The 22,554-nt window shown below is 39.6% G+C and overlaps 2 protein-coding genes across 3 annotated transcripts in view; one reads left to right on the top strand and one right to left on the bottom strand.

Annotated features, from left to right (window-relative positions):
- Nucleotides 1-3,944: 3,944 nt before the first annotated feature.
- On the bottom strand, nt 3,945-13,834 carry smyd4 (SET and MYND domain containing 4). Its single transcript, XM_022197049.2, has 10 exons — nt 13,571-13,834; nt 13,122-13,266; nt 12,158-12,247; nt 9,485-10,502; nt 8,271-8,537; nt 6,966-7,171; nt 6,714-6,861; nt 5,340-5,456; nt 4,429-4,552; nt 3,945-4,158 (listed from the first exon to the last, which is right to left on the bottom strand). Exons 1-10 carry the CDS (start codon nt 13,705-13,707, stop codon nt 4,035-4,037), a joined length of 2,376 nt encoding a protein of 791 aa, XP_022052741.1. The 5' UTR covers nt 13,708-13,834; the 3' UTR covers nt 3,945-4,034.
- A 762-nt stretch (nt 13,835-14,596) lies between these two features.
- Nucleotides 14,597-22,554, top strand: part of LOC110953178 (replication protein A 70 kDa DNA-binding subunit-like) — a 46,563-nt gene continuing 38,605 nt past the window's right edge. For both annotated transcript variants that reach the window (XM_022197048.2, XM_022197047.2), the window contains exons 1-6: nt 14,597-14,726; nt 15,204-15,251; nt 16,584-16,662; nt 17,853-17,961; nt 18,062-18,153; nt 18,243-18,341. In XM_022197048.2, the coding sequence (XP_022052740.2) occupies nt 14,694-14,726; nt 15,204-15,251; nt 16,584-16,662; nt 17,853-17,961; nt 18,062-18,153; nt 18,243-18,341 (460 nt within the window). In that variant the 5' untranslated portion in view covers nt 14,597-14,693. The remainder of the gene's footprint in view (nt 14,727-15,203; nt 15,252-16,583; nt 16,663-17,852; nt 17,962-18,061; nt 18,154-18,242; nt 18,342-22,554) is intronic.

Here is a 22,554-nt window from a genome sequence, read left to right as displayed (position 1 = left end):
ACACCAGATCTCAGCCACACTAAACACGTATGGGAGCTGTTGAAATAAAATGTTAGACAGCTTTTTATACCGCCATGATTAAAACACTAAATGAGGGAACATCTGTTAGAAGAATTGTGTTTTATCCCTTCAGAAGAGTTCTAGAGACTTGGAGATTTTATGCAAAGGCATGCTGAAGCTGTTCTGGTGGCAGAACATCTTACTAAAATACTTTATGCTGTTTTTTATATTTAACTTTCCACCCATCTGGTATGTCTTTTTTTTCTACAGTGGACATTTTACGTTATTACAGTAGAGGAAGCATGGGTGTTTTAATGATGGCTCAGTTTCTTTAGAGACCCCCTCCAGTAAAAATCAAGCTTTTTACCTTGTCCATATGGTGCTTTATATTAGCACAAGACACATCATGCACAAAATAAGTAGTCAATGCCACAGTTGAAACGACAGTGTACCAAAACACTGATTCAGACTTTTGGGTTTTCATACTTAAAAGAAATCAATCCCATCAGCTTACAAGGTGGGACTTTTTGCATCATTATTCTTTTTCAGATTTTGTTTCAGACCCGGGCTGCACAGTGGAGTAGTGGTTAACACTTTCGCCTTGCAGCAAGAAGATCCTTGGTTCGAGTCCCAGCCTGAGCCCGGGATCTTTCTGCATGGAGTTTGCATGTTCTCCCTGTGCATGCGTGGGTTTTCTCCGGGCACTCCAGCTTCCTCCCACAGTCCAAAAAAGGTTAACTGACTATTCTAAATTGCCTGTAGGTGTGAATGTGAGTGTGATTGTCTGTCTGTATATGTAGCCCTGTGACAGACTGGCGACCTGTCCAGGGTGTCCCCTGCCTTCGCCCAAGTCAGCTGGGATAGGCTCCAGCACCCCCTGCAACCCTAGTGAGGATAAAGCGGTGTATAGAGAATGGATGGATGGATGTTTTAGACCCGATGCCTGGCTGAGTTACTGCAATATTACAACTGGCCACTGTGCAGTGTAGAGTAGTTTTATAGTGTCTGAACTGTAAGAGAGCTGGTGTGCTTGAGCTGCAGTGGTGAGTGTAAAGATGCAGGAACAGTGTAGAGCTATTTTAAGGCAGGAAGGGTTTATTTTTATGGGAAATATGCAACTTTGATATGCAAAGAAAATTTTTTAGGGGTTAGATATTGCATGTCCCAGTGAGGGATGAAAGTAAACCACGTTACACCGCTATCAAAAGTGCATTATTACTGTACATGGGCTTCTTCTGCTATTCTATTTCTATGTATATGTGCTGTGAAAAAGATCATGATTGAAGCAGCATGCAATGTGCCGGGTGATGAGTTCACAGTCAGTGTTGGTCTTCACCATTCCGACCACACCTTCCGACTGGAGGTTTCAGTTCATTGTTATGGTAACTGTGTGTATAATTCATGCTGGGGAGGTTGTAATGTTGATAACAGGCGACTTACAGCAGACAAGTTGAGTCAGGCCAGCTAAGCTAGTAGTAACTCTGTCGGTCTGTGTTACTGATATTGACGCAGGCCTTGTTACAGAACACACACGCCACAGCTTTTTGTTTGCGGTCTGGCCATTTTTGATTGCATTATGTATAACAAAGACATCTGATAAGCCCGAGATCACAGCCAGTGGAAATGGCCTCAAATGGCACTGGACAGTCAAATGGGGAATCCGTGATCTGATACTGCAGCAGCCAGGAGACGTCTGCAGACTGATTCGTCCTGGCTGTGTTTGCCTTTCTCGTGCTGCTTCTCTCTCTCCCTATCTTTCAATATTTGGTTTACTCATGTGAATCCTTTTGAACATGAGCTCACATTTCTCCCTCGGCTCCTGAATGATATAGAAGCACACAAAGCTTAGCCGTAAGATACAGGAAGACAAAGCAAACAAACAAAAAGAAATTGCTCAGAAGACATAAAACAAGCAGAGATGTACAGAATTTTTTCCCAAGACATAGGGAATGTAAACACAGGTACAGCTTTGAGAACCTGAGGTATTTGATGACATACTTTTGCATAAAAAGATGAGAAATTTGGCGTTTTTGCGTTTTTTCATCGGGGTAATGTAAAGGAATATTAATGGATTTTAACATCAAATGTAGTTATGTATTTCTGGCATTATTATGAAAGCTTTGTTTTCATTAGCTCTATGTTGGGAATGTCAAGCCACATTAGTGTATTTCCTTGATATGTACAAAAAGACCAGTTTTAAGCGTTTGCTTAGGAATATTTGATGTGGTATTGAAAATAATTTTTAAAAAATTGCCAGTGGAGTGGCTACAGACTGTATTTCAGAATTACTCAACTCAACAGTTCAATGATTTATGCTATGAGAAAGTTTAATGTTACAATATCAAGTTACTGTTGCTGGACAGTGTTGCATCCTTGGGTGTGTTTTGTATTGTTTGTATAGATTTGTTGAACAAAAAAAATGAACATATGGTTTTGTTCATTCAGATCACACAGTCTGGACTTCCGTTGTACGACAAAATATCAGCAGTAATGCAAAATAAAACAAACTTATTGAAAAATGAATGTACAGTTGCAGATTTCTGTTTGCAGCACAGATTTTCTGTTTGCTATATTTGCATTTGATTTTATTTGGATTAATAAGTATGTAGCATCAAACTTTTGGGTGGATTTAGTTAGTCACAGTGATTAGTCCCTGAATGAGTTGCTAAACATTTGATGGTTAAGATTCACAAACATAAGAATCTGCTATTATCTATTATTATTATTATTATTATTATTATTATTATCTGCTATAATCGGCTTTGCACTGTCGCAAATGAATATTCAGGTCAGATAAAACAAGACATTAATGTCAGTTTGGGTGCCATTATCTCGCTTTGTAGGATATTGTGCTAATAGTTTTTTGATATTTCATTGAACAAACGATCAATCAGCAGATGACAAAAACGTCCATTTGCTGCTCTACCCTCAGTTTCCTAAGTTTCAACAAAGACAGAGCAAAGTCCCACTTGAATATTCCCTGTAAGAGTGTCTATTTTTTTGAGTCACAGCTGACCTTAGTTTCGTCCCTGCAAATCATGAAGGGCTTTACTTCCTCCCCTCCTGTGGCAACCTTCTCGTCACAATAATCAGCAGATATCTGCCCCATGGAGCTTTTTCAGTTCGCTGTTAAACTGCTCATCAGCGGCTTTCTCCAGCTGCCTCTGAGTTTTCTGTCTTGACCTTGACTTGTACGCACACATCTGTCAGATTGGCTGCCCACCAGATACTGGTGATGTTTAACTGGCAGGCGCCTCAGGACGTCCAGCTGTGATCAAGAGTTTATTGTCTTTGCTCTACATGAGCTTCCCCTCCTTACTAAAAATTAATGAACCTTTACAGGAGCATGCAGCACACTTGTGTTTGCACCTCATTCATCCTCACCTCTTACACACACGGTTATTAATTGATTACATGTTGAGAGAGGAAAAAACACCAATGCGGTTAAAGAGCTGACTTGTGAGGACTTTAAGGTCTTGGAGGACAGTGTAGGTTCAAGAGTCAAAGCTACATCTGGCTTTCCAGCCATTCAAGCACGAAATTGAATTAGTCAGTGAATAACTGCTGCCATCTAAAGGTCAGAAGGCTACCTATACATAGGAGCTGAGGGTATTAGCAGATTTTATAGATTGATTAACTTGCTACAGTACACGCATTTTCTTGTTGGGCTTCCAAAAAAAGAGGCAGAAAAATCCACAATCATTAAAAACCAACATTTGCTTCTGTTTCGTTTATAGAAGCGCATGTGACCTGGAAGTACCTTGTGGTAAGTTGCCTGCACACTGCATGACCACCACTGAAGCATGAAATTGAAATTATTGATGGATGCATTCTGACACCATGAGGTCAGTGAGCCACCTACGAATATCCTCGATCTGTACCTGTGGACATTTGGTAGTTGTGTAGACGCACATGTTGCTTCTTAAACAATGACAGGCCCACAATTAGAAAATTTCACATATTTTAATCAGCCTTACTGCGTACAAAACTGTAATTATTTTTTTATGATAGTCCACTGTGGTGTTTATTTAAAACTACCCCCGTAGACAGTCCTCCATGGCCTTCAGCTCCTGTAATTCATGGCAGTGAGGGCCACAGTGAAGGCAGAGGAGTCGTCTGGCCTTGGGGATGACAGAGAGGGCCGAGGCTCTGGCACCGCTGGGTGAAGGAGAGGGGAAAAAACACAGAGCTGTTATTTCTACTAAAAATGCCAGTCAAAACTATAAAACCGCAAAAGTTATGAGACTCTCCCTGACCTCCTCTACAGGTTAAATGTGTTCAGGTGATGGATAGATAGACGAACTAAAGTTTAGCGTCCCAAGTTTAAGCAAACACAACAGCGGTGCGGCTTCACGTTTAACATGAGAAGTTGAAAAAAAACCCAGCATGACCTGAAAATTTCCCTCACTGTTTGTGCAACTTGCTCACCCGTTGAAGTGCAGCTGAGCTAATTTGAAGAGCTGTCGACCCAGTTCTATGCTGTCTTCTCCATACTGGGAGCCAATAGCTACAGCGCTGCACTCCAGATGGGACGCTGCATTTTTCCAGTCACCTGCAGAGACAGCAGAAAAGAAACAAAGCAGTAAGAAGACTGAAAAAAAAAAACAACCAAAAAATAACTCCAGTCTTGATGATGCAGAGCTAAGGGTCATAATGATTTATTTGACTCCCCGGGGTGTCTGAGAATTCTGTCATTGCTTTCCTGGCTTTGGCTGCATATCGAGCTGATTATCACAACAACAAGCTGCCAATCATCACTTTGCTCATCCGCCAACTCTCCTCTATTAAATTCTGCTGCTCTACCTGCATTTGGTTATTTCTTCTTAAAAATATGCCTTCAGCTGCCACATTCTTGCTTGGGAAAATAATGTTTACATTTTAACATGTTAAAATGCAACATACTGCGGAAAAAGCACAGACTGAGCCATCACTGACACACAATTAAAGTCGGCTAATCCTAAAAAAAAAAATCAATTAGTTCAGTGTTTTTACAACCAGACCATTAGCCTTCCTTGAAGGTAGCATGTTCAACCAGTCTAATGCCATTTTCCGTTTTAATTATTCATGTTTTAAGAAAGGTTTCATGTTAATGTTATGTAAGATGCAGTATTTCTCAAGATGTCGCCCAAAATGAGATTAAAAATTAAAAAATGAATGAGAGATGAATGTTTATCTTTGGTATTGTTAGTGGGGATCAACAGAAAGTTACCCTGGTTTTCATGAACATATACGCCGACATCTTGCTAAAAAACAAACAGAATAGAGTACAAATATATCCCCCTAATGCTCTTAGTGAAGGTAAATGTACTTAAAAGGAATGAACACATTAATATTCTCACCAGTTGTAGCATATGCTCTGGCTGTAGCATCAGCCAGCTCCCCCTGCAGGGGGTGTTTCTCTGCAAGGATCCCTTCAGACTGACACTGAGTCCTTTTCAGCAATTTCAGAGCCTCACCTGAGTGTATGAATACAAATGATTTTACTGTCATTGCACTGGTACAACAAAATTGTAAGGGTGCAAAGAGTAAACAGTAAAATATTAAGTATAGGAATAGCGCAAAGAATACATAACAGTGTAAAATCTTTATTTACAAGAATAAAATAAGAGTAGAAACTACTATCAAAAGGGAGGACTTGTATAGATACCTGTTGTTATTATTGCACATGATTGTGTGAATACTGCGGTTTGTCCATCAAAATATTGCACATCACATTCTCATATTGGCCAGTGTGATCAAAGCTGGACAGAGTTATGTGCCATGACAGCTTTGGGATAAAAACTGTCAGTCTTAGTGAGGGCAGAGCAGTAGAATAGCAAGAAGATGACAGTGATACTTAACAATACAGTGGTCCCTCATCTATCACGGGGGTTATGTTCCAGAACCCCCTACTTATTTTATTATTTATATATATTTTCAGGTTTTATAAACCCTCCCCACACACTGCAGAGCAGCACTATGCACTGTGATCAGACATCTATGTGAAATGGACAAGGCCAGATGCTGAATGCTGCTATACGCAGGAGACAGAGGAGACTGATGCTACGACTGCTGAGCCAATCAGAGCCCAGCGCTGAACACTGCACATTTTATTTCCATTAAATATTCTTTTCATATGTTTTAATTATTATTTTTTATGCATTTTCTATATTGTTTTCAATTTTTTAGGCTAGAAAATGCTTATTTTACCGCAAAAATGATTAAAATAATGTAGCGGTCGCAGGGCTGGTCGCTATGACTGAACTGTTGTGCTGCAATGCACTATGGGAGTTTGGGGTGTTTGAGGTTTAAATGTCATTATTGTGGTTTATGTTAGTGTTACAGTGTTATTAGTGCTTGTGTTTTTATGGTTTAGTCAGCCTAGTAAGTTTGGTTAAGTGTTATGTTGTTATGTTTGATGACTTCCTGCCACATTTTTCTATAATGTTGTTCTCTGTGTGTCAAAATAAAAGCATGTACCAGTTGCAGCATGCTGAAAGGACAGATATCCTTTCTCCAACGTTAATTTTCAACATGCTCGCCACAATAATAAATATATAAAAATAACTCTATGCCGCAAAAACCCGCGATATAGCAAAAAATCAGCTATACCAAATGCAATTTAAAAATCTGCGATACAGTGAGACCGTAAAAAGTGAACCGCGATATGGCGAGGGACTACTGTAATTTGCATGTTATATCAACATTATAATGTCGTTTTTTGTTACAAGCACCTGGTCTTTCTCTCTCCATGAGCTCCACAGCTTTCTCCAGGTCGACCCTGATCTCCTGCAGCCTGCGGCTCACTTCAGAGGAAGACATACCATGGCCACAGGACGACCGCGAACATAGAAACATGATTTCTCTCTTGTCGCCGCTCCTCTGAAAATCACATAAAATGTCTCAAATCCTAAAGGATGATTTCACAAACACATAGTGCAATTAATCATGGCTACTTGTTAAAATACATCTTTAAAACACCGTACTTTGAGAAGACCTTTGCACTTGCAGCACAGGAGTCCAGACTCCTGTGGACCGCCTCCAGCACCCGGCCACTGCTGTCCTCCATCCTCCACCCCCTCCTCCTCATCCTCCTGCTGTACGCTGCAGGCTTCACACCGACACAGGAAATAGTACTGGTCGTGCAGGAGTCGCTGGCGTTCTTGGGTCACCATCCTGCTGCTATGAGGACCTGAGGGGGAAAGATGTGAATGGTTGGTTACAGCAGCATCAGATATGTGTAAATCAAGATGAAGTGGTGACAGAAGCCCGCTGCAAATGACCTATTTTCAGTGGAGAGTGAAGCCCTTCTGAATAATCCCTTGATATCAGTGTTGCAATTATATTTTAGGGATTTGTTCTTTGACAAAAAATATCTCCACAATTTTTAGAAAAACTAAAAATATAAACTGTTCATTTCACTCTGAGATTTCAAATCCGTCATGTAAGTGAGAACTTTGCACCTGGGTCAATACAGAATTGTGGGATTTTTTGTAACATAGTTGACATTTTTGCTGTTTTCAGGCCTAAAATCAACATGAATGTCTATAACCAAACACCACATGGCATTTTTAGAGAAAGATTCTTCTAAATATTATATATACAATTCAGTAAAATTGAAATTGAAAGTTATTTATAGAGGTATTGTAGTAAACCTGTTGACATGCCATAAATCCACACTTGACTCACACACTACTTTATATTAAATAACTCAGAAAGCCTTGGAGTCTTGCCAGTCTTTCCTTCAGGAGGAAATGACATCATGTGGAGCAGGTCATGTGATCTGGAATTAACACACTTCCTTAAGAGGTGTTTTTGTAACGGGGAACTTAGTTGAAAGTGATTTCTCGGACACAGATACAATTTGTTCTTTTCCATATAAAATTTGATATATTGCCAAAAAAGAAATATCTGTCATGATTACCTCAACTTAATAAAAAGAACACAATCAAAACAATTTTTGAATAAGCTAATTTTATTATTGTTTAGCTAATTAGAATTGGTTGTTATTAAATTCGGATGGTTATTTAGTTGATATTTTAGTGATATCCAGTCATTTTTTATTTATAAGTGATTGTTTCAATAATAAATAGTTCTGGAAGTTGTAAAGACATGCTCATAATGAACATAAAATCCTTAGTTTTTTATTTACTTTTAATAAAAATGTATGCAAGACATATCCCATGGACTTCAAAAGTCCCTCAGTTATATATTGACCCTGCTACTGTTCTCAGACCAAAATGATTCTGATCCTTGCAGATGTTTATAGCACAAACTTATTCATATCTCACCATAGCAGTGTAGGATCTCTTGTCCAGGAGTGATGACTTTGGCTGCTCTGACTGTCACAGTGACTCCACGGGCCTCGTGTTTGTGCTCAGCTACATTTTCACCGGCGTCTGCAGACACATCTGAACCACAGGGATCAGCACTCGTTCCAGTGCTGAACATCAAGCTGGTGTTGGGACAGCAGGAATGATTGAGGAGACTAAGAGTTGGAAATATCGCCGTGGCAATGCGAATTTCCCGGCTGGACTGCACCGGTGAGTTTGCCGCTCCTGTGAGATGCAAAAGAAAACAGACTCTGAAGCTCATTGTGTGACTGGAACAAATTCATAGCTGAAGGTGCAGTTATTAAAGAGCACCTCTTCTATAGTGGACTTTGCTGCAGTGTAAGCATAGAAATTGCTGTAGAGCTGAATCAGTTAGAAGAAATGATCAACAACACACAGAAAAATGGTTAAAAATCACTCTTAAGCGACAATAAAACCCCTGAATTCACAGGTTCTGACTTTTTATATGTCAAAGTTTGTGGATTTCTTAAGCGTCTATGATAATAAACTGAACATTTTAAACATTTTCACTCCTAGACAGACAGAACAAACTGTTTAAATGTGTCAGCTTAGGCCCTGAGAGATTCAGATGGTTTCTTTTTTTTTTAAGATGATTTTTTTTGTATTGTTGCCTTCTTTTATCAGAAAGTCACAGCTGAAAAAGAAAAGTATGAGCTCTAGCCATTAGTCTGTCAGGTTATTCCCAGCACTATTATCTGACATTAGACAGACATAATAATTTCTTAATACACAAAATTATTAGCGCATTAATGAACACAGAAAACAAACGAACAATTAGTTGCAGACTTCAAAAGCAGAGGGATTAAATTCCTTTTTTGACTTCATTCTCACTCATTTGGCTGCACAACTGGTTATGTTGCAGAGAGGAGGAAAATTCAAACTGCAAAGTCATAGCAGTGAAAATCTGTAGCTGAGGTTTTGTTATGTTGTCACACTTAAAAAACATATATCTCCATGCCTGTGGAATCATCTGCAGTTGTGTCATCCATCTTTTTTCTCTGAAACGCTTCATTGATGTGACACTCGAGATCAAAAGAGGGAACATTCTGCTTTGATTTTTGTGACTCTGAGACACAGTAACAGCTGTAAATTGTGACAAAACTAAATGTGAAACATGGTGCTAACACTTGGGAGATCTGTGAGAGAGTCACCTGTGTCTTGCAGCGTGACGATGGCCTGGGCGTTACACCTCAGCTGCAGGATGTGCCTCAGAACTGCACTTCCCAGCTGCTCTGAGCTCCAATCCGCATCGCCTCCCTCCTCGTCTGGTTCGTGCTCTGACTGGATTCCTGCCGCTGAGGGTTTACTACGACTCCAAGACGCAGGAGGAGGTCCTGTTCCGCTCAGCTTCAGGTAGAGTGTTGCTGCAGTGACAGCATACAGGAAACACAGTCTGGGGCTGTGCTGATTCATGTGGTGCAGTAAGTGAAACACACTCATGTAAGAATCCCCGTAGTATAAAACAGAACTATCAGGTTGATGTGATTGTTTGGAATCACTGGAGTCATGATGAACAAGGCTGAGCACTGACTTCTTCTGCTCGCCTCTGATTGGCTCTCTTGCCATTTGGATGTCTTTCAATCCTGCTTTTAGCGTTACCCTCAGAGCGAGCTGTGACATCACACCCATCACCATCAGATCTGCTCCCAGCGGACACTCCCAGCGGTGATGTTCCTCCCAGGCTTCCTGCTGACAGCCGGTCGAACAGTATCGGCTGTAGCTGCACCCCTCGCATGGCACAGGATTCAGTGTTTCAGCCAAACACCGGTGGCAGCGCCTGCACTCGGTTCCAAACACTTCCCTCCCCGTGCCCTGCCTTCCTCCCTTCCCTTTCACCTCCTCCATGCCCGGTATGAGGACACAGCTGTACGGCCTGTCAGCGAGGATCTCCTGCCCGGCTACTATTCTCTCCACCGCCACCAGGTGTCGACCTTTTTCCACGCTGGAGCCAACAACAGCTTGAGGACAAATCCCAAAAGTGAGAGGCCCAACAGATGGTGCTTTCACTCTGCCTGGACCTTCATGATTCTTGGAGGCAGGACTGTGATCATCCTCTTTTGCTTTAACAAAGAGGCGTTCGAGGCACAGTGTGCGACGGTCCTGCAGTTTGTGTAAAAGATGAGAGGGGTAGCCGTTCCTCAGGGCTCTGTCAATGTCATCAAGGCATTCCTGAGGGAAACAGAAACACCGACATGTGAGCCACTGTGAAATCCAAGATTGCAAGCAGACTTACAGACTAATAAAGTCTGTGATTTAGCTAATATAAACCAAGAGACACTGACTTGAGAAAGCAATATTAAAGCCTTTTTTGTTGTACACTAAAGAAGACAGATAAGCTGGGATAACTTGTGGCTGGTGCAAGAAACTTAAAGTCAATCCAGTGCGAAAGCTTAGGTAGGAGTTTCCCATGCTACATAAGCTGCTACAAGGTTTTTCATGGGAAGTAAGCTTCACTGCCATTTTTATCTTTAATTAACATTAAATGCTCTAAATTTAATATACAATATTTACACATTTCAAGGCATGTGAGTATAATTAGCAAATGTAGCTAAAGTGTTCAAGTAAAAGTACCGGTCTGACAACATCACATTATTAATAGTGATGCATGTGTGTGTCAGCAGCATGTTACTGTTGTAGCTGCTGCAGGTGGAGCTACTTTCAACTACTTTATATACACTTTTATGTTCAAGAACAGCAGATAAATCGAAGGGGTCGACAGGATTCATGGGAGAGCTAAGAGTAAAGTCCTGATCCGCAAATCTGCTTTTAGTCTTTGGACTTTTTCCCTAATCTTTGAGTCATCTGAACATTTATTAAATTGAAACCATGTGAGACGTTTAGGAGGAAAAATCCCTACTTGGTAGAACTGTTAACAGCTCAAAAACATCTGAAATGTGCTCCAGATTACACACTGATTTTTTTTTTTATTGTATCAGAAGCCAAAAAGTTTTAAAAACCACGGCTTTAATCTTTAACGATGTTGTATTTTACAGGTTTGTTGTATTATTCATTGTGTAAAAACTTTATGTTAAAAGCGACTAAAGCTGTCAGACTTATGATGTGGAGGCTAAAGTGCAATGCTTCCCTTTGAAATGTAATGGGGTGGAATTATAAAGCAGCATAAATTAGAAATCCTCAAGTTAAGTACCTGGAAGTTTTACTTAAGCACAGGAATTAGTGAATGTACATAATTACTTTCCCCTACCAAGCCAGTGCTTGAAAATCTGAAGTGAGGAGCGAACATTGTGACATTTCCAAAGGCCACTTAATAACCGGATGTCCTGTGTAGAGTCATCATGCCCTGCACAAGTTGCAGAAATAACACGTGAATGGCTGCGTCTCACTCACTTTATTAGAGGAGAAGAAATTAGCGAAACAAGGTTGAGTCAATCAGCTAATCATGAGGACGACAGACTTCAATTAGACGAGCCATTATAGAAGATGAGTCAGTGGTTCCGAAACTATCTGAATATTGACGGTAATCTCTCACCGATAATTCACTGGTTCTTGGAAAGGCTCCTTACCAGAGTGTCATAGTGGGGAATGTACTTGGGCAATTAATGCTGATGATACAAGTGAAACCTTATAAAATGTGTTGTTGCAGATCATCATCTATTTGTATGTGAACACTCTGGCTACATAAATTCTGCAGAAATGTCCCCTGCAGGATTCTTCCAGTCAAGTGTTATTCAAATTAATCACGTAATGACACCATTTGTTCAACACCTTCAGGCCCATTTTCCGTCAACAACCAGGCAGAGGTGGTTAAAATGGGCTTTAATGATGAACACATCTTTTAATTGCTGGAGATGGCACAGTCTCACCTGATAGTCCTGCAGATGGCAGAGCGCTGCAGAGCGGTTGGCGTAGCACAACGACAGCTGCTCCGAACTTTGGGGAGCGAAACATATGCCCTGTCATGACAGGAGACAGAGAAGCTGGGTGTTGATGCATGATAATTAGGACTGGGATGCATGCCACGTTTAAGTACTACTGCTGTACTTGCGTTTTTGCACTACTATCTGATGAATAATTACTCATTAGTACTTAGTAACCTTTACACTGCATCAGAACTACCACTACACTGAACAAAAACATAAACGCAGCTTGCAAATGGTGTTATTTTCTGGGATAGAGATAAAGTTTCAAATGTCATTTCTGTTGTTATGGTTAGAAATGGGTTCAGTGTAGCCGCTTATGCACAAAAGAGACCATATGTACATTCCACTATCCCTACCATGCCACATAGTATACCAGAAAAAGTATGAATATGTCCTAATATGTCCATAGAGTGTTAAAAATACCAAAAATACCAAGATGTCTTACTACATCAGTTTGGATTTTGCAGTATGCAAATCAGCATGCTTTCAGGCCCTTCACTCCTATTACTATTAAAGGCCACCTTAAAATTCAAATGCCACAGGTGACAAGTGGAGGATGAGAACAGGTTACTGGATGCTGGATGCTGGCATTTCAGTTACGACCACAGCCAGACACTTACATGTCTACAACTCCACCATTTGTCGTCTAAAACAAATTCACACAGCTCTGGATGGACGTGTTCAACAACATGATCCTGACTTTGGTCATTATCACTTCCAATATAGTGGTTGTTTCATCACGTCCATTCTGTTGTAAAGATGCCAAATGCTTCTGTGATGTCGCTAGGCTTTAAAAAAAAATACTACAAGCTGCTGTTTATATATTTGTTCAGTATACATTAATATCAAAGTGCCTGTATTTCCTGGCTAATATTATACAAACCAATACTATTTTAATTGTCTTTACCTGTGAGTAGTGCAGAGCAGCTTCGGTGTAGTTTCTAGTCTTGAAGCTGGAGTTACCCCTCTCCCTGCATTTGGCTGCTTCATCTGAGTCCTTCTGTACTGAATGTTCTGCAGAGATTGACTGCACAAAGTCCACATCATCCTGGCTGGAAAACATAAAGAAACCATTAAAGAACATGCAGAAACAGAAGAAACCCTATGTGATTAGAAACTAACCAGAATCATATTTAAAGATATGAACTTATGGACAACATAAAGCAAACTAATTATGGAGTTTATTCACTCTGGACAATGCGTAAAGCAAACGGGTACAAGCCTCTGTTACATGGCAGTATCCTCTAGTTGTTAGTCAACAGATTCAGATTTAAATATATTTTACTGCTTTAATACATCCAGTTATTTAGTGTCAGACTGATTAGATGGGCCTACAGCATTTAGCTAGCTACTCACGTTGTCAGTCCTAAAGCATATTTAAAGACATCATCTATTTCTCGCAGGTATGTAAACTGTTCCTGTAGCTCCGGGTCCAGTCCGGCCCATTTCTGTGCAACGTGTTCGTGCCACCGAACACACGGAAGATCCATCATGAACTACAACCAAACCGCATGGCTCTCCTCATACACCCACAGCAGCAGCAGAGGACACTTCTGGGTTTGTTTTGAAACTGTTTCACGCCTGCTCACACCTAGTCCCCCACTGTCTGTGGTCAGAGCTCCTCTGTCAAGTCAGCGCGGATCAGAAAAGCGCTTCTGGCAATTGCTTTCAAAATAAAAGTCACACCTTAGTGCAGCCCAAGAAAATCTCAATTAAAAGCCCTTTATTACCTTGTGAACACACTCATTTGGTGTTTCTTTATATGAATTAAATCCAATTTGATTATCTTTAAAAATCCACAACTTATATTCATTTTTTATTATTATTCTCACATTGCTGTCAATGCTTGGTTAATGCATGATTGGCAGTGTGCTTTTAACATTAATTTTCATATTGACATATTTCAAATGTGTTCTTATTTCTAATCATAGCTACATGTAAGTCTAGAGTAAGCTCCTATTTTGTTAGTTTGTACTTTAGATATTTATATAGTAAATTATAAAGAAGAGCACCTGTTAAAATGCAATTCATGTGTTATGCTCTTTTTTTTTTTTTTTTTTTTTTTTTGCTTAATTGTTGCAACTGGTAGAGACTGAGCAAATTGTCACTATGATTTTAGAAATGTAACATTTATTCTACAGACATACTGTATTTTTTTTTCCTTTGAAGATGAGTAAAACTTTAAAATAAATGCGGTGGAATAAAAAGTACTGCATTTGTCTTGGTAGAATAGATGTCCAAAGTAGTTGAAAAAATAGAAACAAGTACAGAACCTCAAATCACTATTATACTCCAGTGAATGTCCTCTGCACCTTTATTTTGAAGGCATAAACGCAGCACATTGACGCAACTTTTCATAGTTATTTCGAAAGTCTCGTTTGCCTCGCTGTTCTCGCGATAAATTCCATACCTTTACCGTGAACCACGCATAAGAAAAGCCGAAGTCTGCCGATTTTGAGAACAACTTCACACAGGAAATATGAGTGTAAGACTCACAGAGGGGGCGGTTGAAGTAAGCACAACTATTAATACGACTGACCTGCATTTTTTTTCTTTGGACTCAATGTTTTATGGATGATATTTAGCAATGTTGCGTTATCTTACTGAGTGCTGTTAGCACTGTGAGCTAACGCGATTTACACAGCTGTACAAACAACAACGAAACAAATTGTTTAAACTTTGCCATTGTTGGAAAAAGGACTGTAATATTAAGTTTCTATGAGGGTGAAAAAAATACAGGCATGGTTCTTTACTGACACAGAACCTGGCATTATGAGGTTAGAGTTTCTTGGCCACTGTTTCCTAAACATTTGAGAGAGACAGCAGCAGTGTCTGTCCACTTGTGTTTACCTGCAGGGGCGGTACAAGATCAGTGCCACTTCATTACCGTCCAGCGGACTGTAACATTGCATTAGCTGCTTGATAATGTGATTGGACAGGATGAGGTCAGGCAGCAGATACTAACAAGTCAATGTGTGTTACTGTACAGGCCCTGTTCAAAGGTGTAGAGGTGAACAACCCCATGCTGCAGCTGCTGGTAAGTCAATCTCTGTGCACTTTGATATTAAGATACTGGCATTTATTGGGTTACCATCACCTTTATTATAATTACAAGCTGTGACAAACCTATTGTATAAAAAAGGATCTCACAGTATTTATCATCATACTACCAAACTCCGCATTCATGTTATTATCCCCCGCCTCCACGAAGTGGAAAAGGGGGATAAGTTTGGCCTCCGTCCGTGCGTTCGTCCGAGATGAAGGGGACAGCTTTTCTCGGAAACTATTACAGCTGGGATTACGAAATTTAGTGTGTAGCTTCACACCATGGACACCTTGATCAAGTTCGAAAATGAGACCTGTGCGATAATATTTAACATAGTTATGGCCCTTGATCACTATTTTGGATATAGACTCCTTGACATCACGTGGCGGGGGATATTGATGACCATGTCGTCTTGTTTGTAATGTTATTTCAAAATATGATAGATTTTTCACAACTCTGGAGTGTTTTTGATCACAGCACATTTACAATAACCTGTGATATTGAAGTTATATTGGTCTTATGACATTTTGGGACCGTGTGGTTTAAACCCACATCCTACACTAGGTCTGCAAAATATTATAAGAAGCTGACATTGCAATATTTAGTTTTTCTGTGTTTGTACGTGGCTATATGAAAAATCCAGAAATTTTCACCGGATGACTTGGTGAAAATTACTTCCTGGTGGTTTTCTGCTGCTGATTTAAATAGCCAAAAATATTTCCATGCAACCATTTCATTTGTTTATGCAATCTTATCTTCCATTCCAGTGTATTTTCCTCCCTTTTTTTTGGCATATTTTGCTGTGCACATGTGCAGCCTCCAAATTCGAAAAAAATTTCAAAAATGTGCAACCAAGAACCCTCAAAAGTTATGTTCTGTGAGACAGATTTCTACTGTAGATTAATCAGTGAAGATTAGAACCATGCAAGTTTTGTTTTGTATCAGGAAGCAAAAAAAGTTGTAGCAGCATGCGTTGATGCTGAACCGACATGCTCAGTAGCTCTATCCTGCTCTAAAACTAGCAGTTACTCAGTGTCTGCATGCATTTCTTGTTTTTATCTGTGCTGTCATTATACATTTAACAAACAGCAAAATGACCAAAAAAGAAAATGTAATATCAACCTCAGAATTTAAATAATTGCAATGTGCTTATATAGTTATTTTTAATATAATGTGTTATAGTTTACTGCTGTTCTGTGCCCACAAAGTAGTTGAATAAATTATATTAATGTGTCTTCATGGACTTATTAGCTGTACAGTATCGAGCATGATGAGATTTTTTTTGTTTTGCTCATGAGATCCTTCATTCCCTGTGTTTGTCAGAGCATCCGTCAGATCGGTGCGCCCTCAGCCTCACCCAGGTTCCGGCTTATGATGAGTGATGGTCAGCACTCTTTGTCATGTGAGTATCTTACAGAAACTGGATGCAGTTTGGATCGGTCATGATATTGTACTAACAAGCAAAGCAAAAAGAGCGCTATGATAAATTCATGTAATATCATAGCTCATATTGTGAAACAGCAGGGCAAGAGAATTTGCAGTTCAGAAGAAAATCAAGTGCCAGTGACGAGTAACATATGGTATCTATTGTCAAGCTTGGTCAGGTCAGGTCAGGTCAGGGGACATTAACCTAAAGTGCAGGACAAATTAAGAACAATCCTAAAAAAAATGTAAAAATCAAACACTAGAACAACACAAGTTAAAGCAAATGTCGAAACTCTGACTGGTTTCAAACCCAAAGAATAAAACTGGGTTTTCAAACAGGTTTTGAAAATGTCAACTGTGAGATCCTGATGTGAAGCCGTAAGTTGCAGCCACTACAAAGGCCACATCTCTTCTATGGCTTAATCTGGACCATGAGACAAGCAGGGGCTCTGATCAGTAGACCTCAGGGATCCTTTGGAAGCGTGCAAAGTTAGAAAATCATAGCAGTAGGGAGTTGTTAACCCATTTGAATACTTTAAAACTAGCAATGTTCTATTAAAATGAATTTTAAATAAATCTAATCATGCAGAGAATTCAGTTTTGGCAAAAGACGAGAGACAAGTGTTGTTGAGATGTGAGTAAAAACTGTAGCGGCGGATGAAATAAAGGTGTGAATGACCCTGTCAAAGTTACAGAAGGAGAGAAAATGCTTGGCCTTTCTAAGAACTCTGAGCTGAGTGAAAGTCGTGCTTAAAACTGCACTTATTTGTCAAATGTAATAAAAAAGTGTTGCCAAAGATCACTCCCATGTTTTTTGAAGGCACCCAAAGTAGTTTCTTCTAAGGGTGACGTGGAGGTCAGGGTCTCCAAAGACTATAACCTCTGTTTAATGTTCATTTTGATTAGGAAAGTTTAGTGCCATTCAGACAATACCGTACGGCCTTCCAGGGTAATCGTGTGATGTTAAAGTGGCAAATAGTCTTAAGTTTTCTACTTAACAGTGAAATGTACCTGCTTTTTTTTTTTAAAGATAGAACGTAAAAGGAGCATATGCACAAAGAACTGGATATAGAATTGGCTTCTGGGGGATCCAGCTGGTGAGGAGTTGTGATGAAGATGAAAACAGCCTAACAGAAGGTGTTATCATGCATGTTTTTGTGTTTGTAGCTGTCATTCTGGCCACGCAGTTGAACTATCTGATAGAGCAGAACCTCCTGGTACCAAACTGTGTGTGTTTGCTGAAGAAGATCATCATCAACACATTGGCAGATGGCAGGCATGTCTTCCTCCTTTGTTCCTTTCTTTCCCCACCCCTATTTTTCTCTGTTTGCTGCATGTAATCCCGCTTGGCCTTATTTTCACTTTTTGTATTTCAGACATGTGGTGATTGTGATGGACTTGGAGATATTGCAGTCGGCTGAGGAGACTGGAGGAAAGATTGGAAATCCCACTCCATGCAGTGCAGATGGTATAGTTGTTTTAAATGTGCATGGATGAAGATAGAAAAGATAATCAGCAGCTTCTGTTGGTCCCTTATGGTGTTTGTTTGACTTGCAGGTAAGAATTCATCTCCAAAGAAGGTGTCTTCAAGTACCTCTGTTTCAGCTTCCCCTCCATCTGCAGCAGTACCTGGAACCTCCTATAGCAGCAGCAACAGTAAGTGTCATTTTGATGGTTTATATATGATTATAGGCTTCTGTACAAGTGCTGGATAGTGTAACAGCCTAATGCTTAAATATGGTTTGCTGGTTTTACTGTCTTTTACCAAATCTCTTACCAAATCCACCATTATCTCCGACGTGTTATTGTTATTGTTCTTAAAAACACAGAAGCACACAAAACAGAAGCCACTGTTAATAGCAGCAGTAACTATATGCAGAGATAATACTTTAAATCTCCTCGTTTTGCATTTTTAAGCACTCTGTAATATAAGGTTTATAAAACACAGTACTGTTGGTTAAATATCTGCGAGGAAATAGTGTAGTGAGTTTGAAGCATCTGCATTCAAAGACAATTTTTTTGCCCCAGTCACATTTTTCCTCACTGTGGTCAGAACATTGGTGAGAACTCAAAAATGTTTCTTGTAAAGTATGACAATTCTAATGGAAATTCGAATTTTGAGGATTATTATTTTCAAAAAGAAATGAAAGACCCTGAAATCAACTTGTACCTAATTTCTCCAAATGTTAAGAACTGGAAGATGGTGGCTCCACATGTTATAGATATTTAATTATTAAAATTTGTAATTGTTTAAATTATTGTCTTCTATCTCCTATGTGATAATACAGCCTTAAGTTCAGCCCACTTTACACAGAAAGATCAGAATTTTTATCGCATGACCGTTGGTCACAGCCTCATGTTTGTTTTTTTGTTTTTTGCAAAAGGTTTATTTTTGACCAATTTTAAATGATGCTTAGAATGAAATTATTTTTGATGAAATATCACAATTTTAAGCTGAAATTTGAATAAGTTTCCAGACAGGACACAATTTCACAGATAATTAGTTCATGCACAGTTGAAAAGTAGAAAATATGATGATTCTGTTTTTATGTTTCCATTTCTCTGATAAATGGTCTTGATGCCTTTAAACCCATTTGTGTGATTTGACATTCATCGGATTATTGAGAAGTATTTATTAAGAATTTAAAATTTCCTATTAGTATATTAAATGTAATTTCAACCAGGTTTTGTTATATTATCTTTTATTATCTGTTTATACACTCAAGGAAACTTAGCGTTCATATATCATGTTGACAGCGAAACCTTTGCTTTAACATGTACAAGTGATCAGCATGAGGCTGACGCACAATTTCTACACAAACACAAACGGAGGTCTTGCATCTGAGCAAAAAAAAATATGTGTTCTGTGTCAGCACCCATGCAGTATTGATAATAATACCAAAAATATATGCGGATGTTTTCCTGAGCCACTTCTGGCAAGACAGAGATTTCTAAATAAATCATTCGTAAACACAAGAAATCAGTTCACTCAGAGGCCCTCGAGCTCTGTGTTCATGGATATTACATGTCATATAGATCAATAGAACTTTCCTCAGTAGATCACAGGAATTAAATACCTCACGAATATCCGCAAGCCCTTATTTAGCAGTTGGACGTCATCAAATGCAGTTTTGTTAATTAGAAGTTACAGGATTTGTTTACACATAAATGCAGTCATAAACAGGGAACTATTGAAATTTGTTGTGTATAGAGGACATCATCATTATGAATAACAGTTACATGATGTGAGGGAAGTAAGTCGTAATAATTTTCAGGTCATTAAACATAATTTTGGTCTCTTAAAGGTGTGTGTCTTTGTTACATGAAGGATTATTGTGTCTCCATTTTAAACAGCTGCTCTGTTCACTTCTGTTGGTAAAAATAATTGTAGTTTCAGAATCACAAGAAATGTTGGCAGTTGGTTTGATTGCTGTGAGTTTTGGCCCAGTTATTTCAGAGAAAATTAGAATATTTTTTCACATCCTAATCTTGACAACAGAGGGAGCCATGTACCCTTTGAGTGAAGAGTGCTGATGAGAGATTTGCAGTCCTCTCCCCGGCTTCTCTCCTCAGTACTGTTTTTCTGCAGCCATAATTTGGGATCAAGTTCGTTGTTCATTTTCACATCCTATCTCATTTACCTTGCCACACTTCAATCAGCACTATAGACCAAAAAGTACGTCCTGGTTCTCATTCCTTTGATATTCATAGTGCCTCGGTGTTCAAAGGCTGTAGTGTGAGCGTGGGTTAAGAAGTCGATGGAGCACGATCATAAGGCACACAGTGGTTTTCAACCAGTTGAAGGTAGCCACAGGAAATGTTAAATGAATGGAAGACTGCAGTTTCTTCTGCTCAAGTGCCTTTTTCCCCCTTATCACATTGAGCCCTTTAATCATATTTATGGCTCAGCTATCAGAGCAGGAAACTATCTTGTTGCCCGCTAGCCACTGCAGGAGTCCATATGTCACCCCTTGCACTGTTTTACCACCGTCCAGATTTTTCTAACAGAATAGTCGCTCCAAATGCTGGTTAGTTTTCTACCACAGTGGCTGGTGCCATGTATCATGCCTAAAGTAGCCTGTGCTTTATTGGATCTTCTTTTATTAGCTTAGCCTTTGTTTCACTCTGTTGTTTTACTGCTCTCAGCATTGACATTGATTTTGTTATGTGGCAGAAACATACCCAATGGTCCTCCTCAGTGGAGGATGTAGGCATGTGGGTGGATAATGAGTGCTTGGTATATTGTGTGTTTGTGCATGTGTAGGTGTGTGTCTGTGTGTGCGTGTTGTGACTGAGGGAGCTCGTGTGGGCCGATGGCTCCTCCAGTTCATGGCTTTATGAATATTGTGTTGTGGACTGAATCCCCTTGTAGCTACGCACAGACGGAGGGAGAGAGAGGAAAGTCAACTAATTTGACTCAGCAAAGACGAGGCTCTGCATTAAGTAGTTCATCAGACTCTTTGCTCGTTACATCCTTTGATCCATGTTACCTCAGAGATCCCACCAGATACAGAAAGACTGCTGCTCTGTTTAATTGTTCTGTGGACGAAATGGTCCTGCGTTCCTCTATAGTGCCAAAAACAAGTCTTATGCATAAAATCTCAAAAGTGTTTTCTTCGACTGAATGTGGTTAAGGGTCTGATTTGATTCCAATATTTTTGTAAATTGCATTTTCGGGAAGTCAATAAATTTGTGTGCTTTAACAAGATTGCTAAATGCCACAAAGCGAGTTTTTCCAGTGAGCTGAGTGCTTTGGAATGACTGGGGAGGCTGCTCTTTTATTCAAGGGTCTGGATTTAAGCCTCTGTGAAGACTTCACAGTCCTCAAGCGACACATTGAGTCCTGCTGTACTTGCATTCGTTTCTTTTACTTTATATGTTCCTGTACATTAACTCCTCCCCACAGGGGTGTTAGAGCAGGTTAAGCTGCAAGACGCAAAGAGACAGGGGCTCTTTCCACCAGACAAGACATCTTCACTCACTCTTGCGGCATTATCATGAGATGTGACCCACAGTATCTCAGCTGTCCATTTAATTTAGAAATTCTTTATTAGAAGAGAGTTTTAAGAAATCGCGTGATGCTTGATGGCTGCTGCTCCAATACCAGTTATAGATCTATTTTCTTGATCAGAACATGACAGAAATAAAACCAGGAACTGCACTGATTTTAACAGACAGGAGGGAGCAGCAAAATGAAACTCAGTTTGTTTAGAAAAGCCTGCAGTTACATGTTTCTGTCCTGTCAGGTTCAGGCTTGATGTTATAGGTCAAATAATAAATCTGGATCTGCTGATGTTTCGAACGAAAAGTTTTGCCATGAACAAGCTACACCAGTAGGACATACCTGTTGTTTGTTGCTCTTTTTCGTCTTTGCATTGATTTAAGTGTGTTGGGACATCTTTGTTTTTGGTGAACCTTGAAGTTCCTGTGTTGTTCCCTTTTTTACTTTAAACTAATGTAAAGTCTGAGGAATGTCCTCAGAATGTGATTTACAACTTTTCAATCCAGAATTCTGCACATAGGGTTCATTTTGCCGTCACTGTGCCATTGCTAATTTTGCCTCTGTTCTAAACTGGCTGTTTCAGTGTCTGTAGCTTAAATGCAGCTGAGCTGCTGCTGTCCACACCCCCTTCAGGAAGAAGACTTTCTCTGTGTCTTTGACAGTGTTGGAAAATAACTGACTGCACGGCAGCTCACTCAGATGTGAGATCAGGACTTTGTGACACTTCCACTGTTTTACATATAAATATCACTGCACAGTCTTTGTTTTTAACTCATGTTCATCGTAACTTTGTCAGGCAGCGTTATGATCATAAAATCTGTATTTTAGCGATGTGGAGGTGCAGATTGGAAATGGCTCTGAAGTGAC

This window comes from Acanthochromis polyacanthus, chromosome 17 (assembly GCF_021347895.1).
Source record: "Acanthochromis polyacanthus isolate Apoly-LR-REF ecotype Palm Island chromosome 17, KAUST_Apoly_ChrSc, whole genome shotgun sequence".
In the NCBI taxonomy this organism is placed as follows: domain Eukaryota; kingdom Metazoa; phylum Chordata; class Actinopteri; family Pomacentridae; genus Acanthochromis; species Acanthochromis polyacanthus.
This window is presented reverse-complemented; position numbering and strand designations above follow the sequence as displayed.